The sequence below is a fragment of the Pseudophryne corroboree genome, chromosome 6 (genome assembly GCF_028390025.1).
Source record: "Pseudophryne corroboree isolate aPseCor3 chromosome 6, aPseCor3.hap2, whole genome shotgun sequence".
Classification (NCBI taxonomy): Eukaryota; Metazoa; Chordata; class Amphibia; order Anura; family Myobatrachidae; genus Pseudophryne; species Pseudophryne corroboree.
The window spans coordinates 102,343,250-102,346,093 of record NC_086449.1 but is presented as its reverse complement, the minus strand read 5'-3'; the positions used below and the strand labels follow the sequence as shown (position 1 = coordinate 102,346,093).

Below are 2,844 nucleotides of genomic sequence, written 5' to 3'. Positions count from 1 at the left end.
GCGTTGTAGACACACATGTGCCTCATTCAGAGTGAATGGGAGCGTCTACATACGCTCGGAGGTGGGCCGAGGTGCAGGCGCGCCTAGGCACGCCGCTCGCCCCCGCCTGCGATGTGGCTCCATTTGTATATTCAAGTTACCATGAAAATAGACATTAATGTTAAAGTGCTTAAGATCTAAGAATCCTTCACTTATTTATTTTACACTTACTCTTAGTACTGCAATTCCTGCTTTGTATCAGTGCTTGGTCTCTGTACTTATGGCTTACATATTTATCCAAAAAGGGTGTTACATGTGTGTGATTAGCATAACAGGACATTTGTTACCTGCCATTGACGTCTTGTGCCTTTGAAGTTATAGCCATTGTGATAAAAGGTAAGAGGTGTGAATATAAAGCTTTGATCATACAATATAAATATGGAGATAATTCTCAGGACCACAGTTCAGTCTTGGTGGTCATCAGAGCAACATCTCCTGAGACAGGACATAAGAGGACATCCTACAGAAGCTCTGTTGTACAAGGATGGCCTGGCTGATCTCCACCTTAGGGCTCATTATCATCTCCTTGGCTCAGGGAATGCCCACTCCTTTGGCAGGGAAGCATGCCAGGATCCCTCTTCAGCAGGCACACTATGGATCACAGCCATCATCCAGCCTGCACAGAACAATGCATTCCCAGAGCATGAAGCATTCTCTCTACATGATGCAGCTGTACAAGGCCCTCATCATGGGGAATGAGACAGATCTATCCAGCCTGAAACATTCTGTCCTTCAAGATAGTGACACGGTGCTAAGCCTCACTGCCAAAAGTAAGTACAGACACTATTTATAATGTCTCGTCATATTACACATTTATTGTTAAATGATAATTCAATGATTACCAAAACCATTTCATTTAGTTTCAGTTAGGTGAGATCACGTAAACCTTAAATGTTACAGTTAATCACATGTCCCTAATCTTCCGATTTGGTGGGTTCTCATTTATGGTATTAGCTGTGGTAAGTAAATACATTTAAAACTCCACTTGTAACCATGATAAGTGAAGGGTATATATTTTATTATGAAAGTGAGAGTAATATGTTAGTTACTGCAATTATATCCACCACAAGGCAGCAATTAACAACTGTGAGATGCATTAAATAATTATGCCGTAGACTAGTATTTATGATTGCACACAGCTATATTGTTCCTCACCTTCATATATATGTGTTGATCAGGCTGAGTATTTTTATATAGAGTTATGCCCAGAGTATTTGGGTATGGAGTTATGCCAAGTGTAAAATCATATGCCATTGTTTTGCATTGTTGGTTATTGATTTTGTGCTTCTTGTGTCTGTGCCAGGTTGCTCTGTAGTGGACAATCGTTGGGTTCTTTCCTTTGACATTTCCTCCATCTCCAGCAATAATGAAATACAGTTAGCAGAGGTGAGAATTAATTTTCCTTCTTTGAAGAAAACTCATCCTGTGATCCTGGACATCTATCACAGTGAAGATGGTCAAGAGAAGATCTTCCTTGGATCATTGCCTACAATTTCCTCTAGTCTTCTAGGATCTTCCTGGAAAGTCTTCAACATCACCAAAAAGCTTAATTATTATGTTCAGCACAGCCAGAATTTCCACAAGGAAGCATATACTAATGATATGGACATGCCAGAGAAAGATCAGGAGACCAGCTGTGGAGATTTATCTACTGACAGAGTTGTATTGGTGGTGTTTATCAAGGACAAACCTTCTACTAACCTTAATGGATATCCCAACCTCATCCAGACAGTGGAATCATCTAAGTATGTAATGACCACAGAGACAAGAAGTAATGCTGACATTCGGAGATTCAGGAATACCAGACATGCAAATCACAGCATTATAATGAACAGCAAACCCATGGAAGAGGAGAGATCCCTGTGCAGAAGGGTTGATATGATTGTGGACTTTGAAAAGATTGGATGGGGGAACCAAATCATCTACCCCAAATCATTCAATGCATACAGATGTGAAGGAGCCTGTCCCGTCCCACTGAGTGAGATCCTCAAGCCAACAAATCATGCCTACATTAAGGTAATTTCCAGTTCTGTAATTTATTTTAATAAGAACATTTTTTAAATGTGAATGCTTCATGTTTTAATATTTTATTATCTTGCATTCCTTAAAAACTCTTCTGGATAAAGTAAAATATTTAAGAAGTATTGCAAAAAGATATATATTATTTTAATTAATTAAATATTCACATTAATTCCTACATTATATTTAATGGCTGGCGAATGGAAATATAAACATAGAAACATAGAAATTGACGACTGCTAAGAACTACTTGGCCCATCTAGTCTACCCATGTAAAATACATGTTCTACTTCTTACTAGAAATTAATGTTTGCTTTCATGGTTTTTGTTTTGCAGAGTTTGGTGAAATTATACAATACAGAGAGAGTAGAATGTTTCTCCTGTGCTCCAGTCAAGATGAGACCCCTGTCCATGATGATGTACGAGGATGGGGAGGTGGTGATGAAACATCATGAAGATATGATTGTAGAGGAATGTGGATGTCATTGAGGATGCATGCATTTATGAATATCTGATGAACATATGAGAGCTACTAACCTGTCATGCAAAGCCGCCTAAAGGGCTCACAAAGTGAGTGGCCAAATCATTTCAGCTAGTTTTAAACTATAATGCACTACATGTTTATCTGTGTACTTTATGTGAATTGGTGCGATAATGATAACTCAGTATGGGTTATGTCACAATGCTTTATTGAAAATGTCACCGGGTCAGAGTCTTGGGGTGTCAGTGAGTGATTGTCCCAGGATACTTCACCACTTATCAGGTGTGTCCTGCAGACTACCCTTT

The 2,844-nt window shown here is 39.1% G+C and overlaps 1 protein-coding gene across 1 annotated transcript; it reads left to right on the top strand.

The window, feature by feature from the left end:
• Positions 1-479: 479 nt before the first annotated feature.
• On the top strand, positions 480-2,638 carry LOC134934890 (nodal homolog 2-A-like). The gene is made up of 3 exons (XM_063930229.1): positions 480-809; positions 1,343-2,055; positions 2,395-2,638. Exons 1-3 carry the CDS (start codon positions 524-526, stop codon positions 2,545-2,547), a joined length of 1,152 nt encoding a protein of 383 aa, XP_063786299.1. The 5' UTR covers positions 480-523; the 3' UTR covers positions 2,548-2,638.
• The last annotated feature ends 206 nt before the right edge of the window (positions 2,639-2,844 follow it).

What these genes read in the sequence shown, in the direction of transcription:
- LOC134934890 (XM_063930229.1), top strand. Translation starts at nt 524, where the DNA reads ATGGCCTGGCTGATCTCCACCTTAGGGCTCATTATCATCTCCTTGGCT. An exon ending in GCTAAGCCTCACTGCCAAAA is followed by an intron (nt 810 to 1,342) that starts GTAAGTACAGAC and finishes TGTCTGTGCCAG; the next exon opens with GTTGCTCTGTAGTGGACAAT. An exon ending in CAAATCATGCCTACATTAAG is followed by an intron (nt 2,056 to 2,394) that starts GTAATTTCCAGT and finishes TTTGTTTTGCAG; the next exon opens with AGTTTGGTGAAATTATACAA.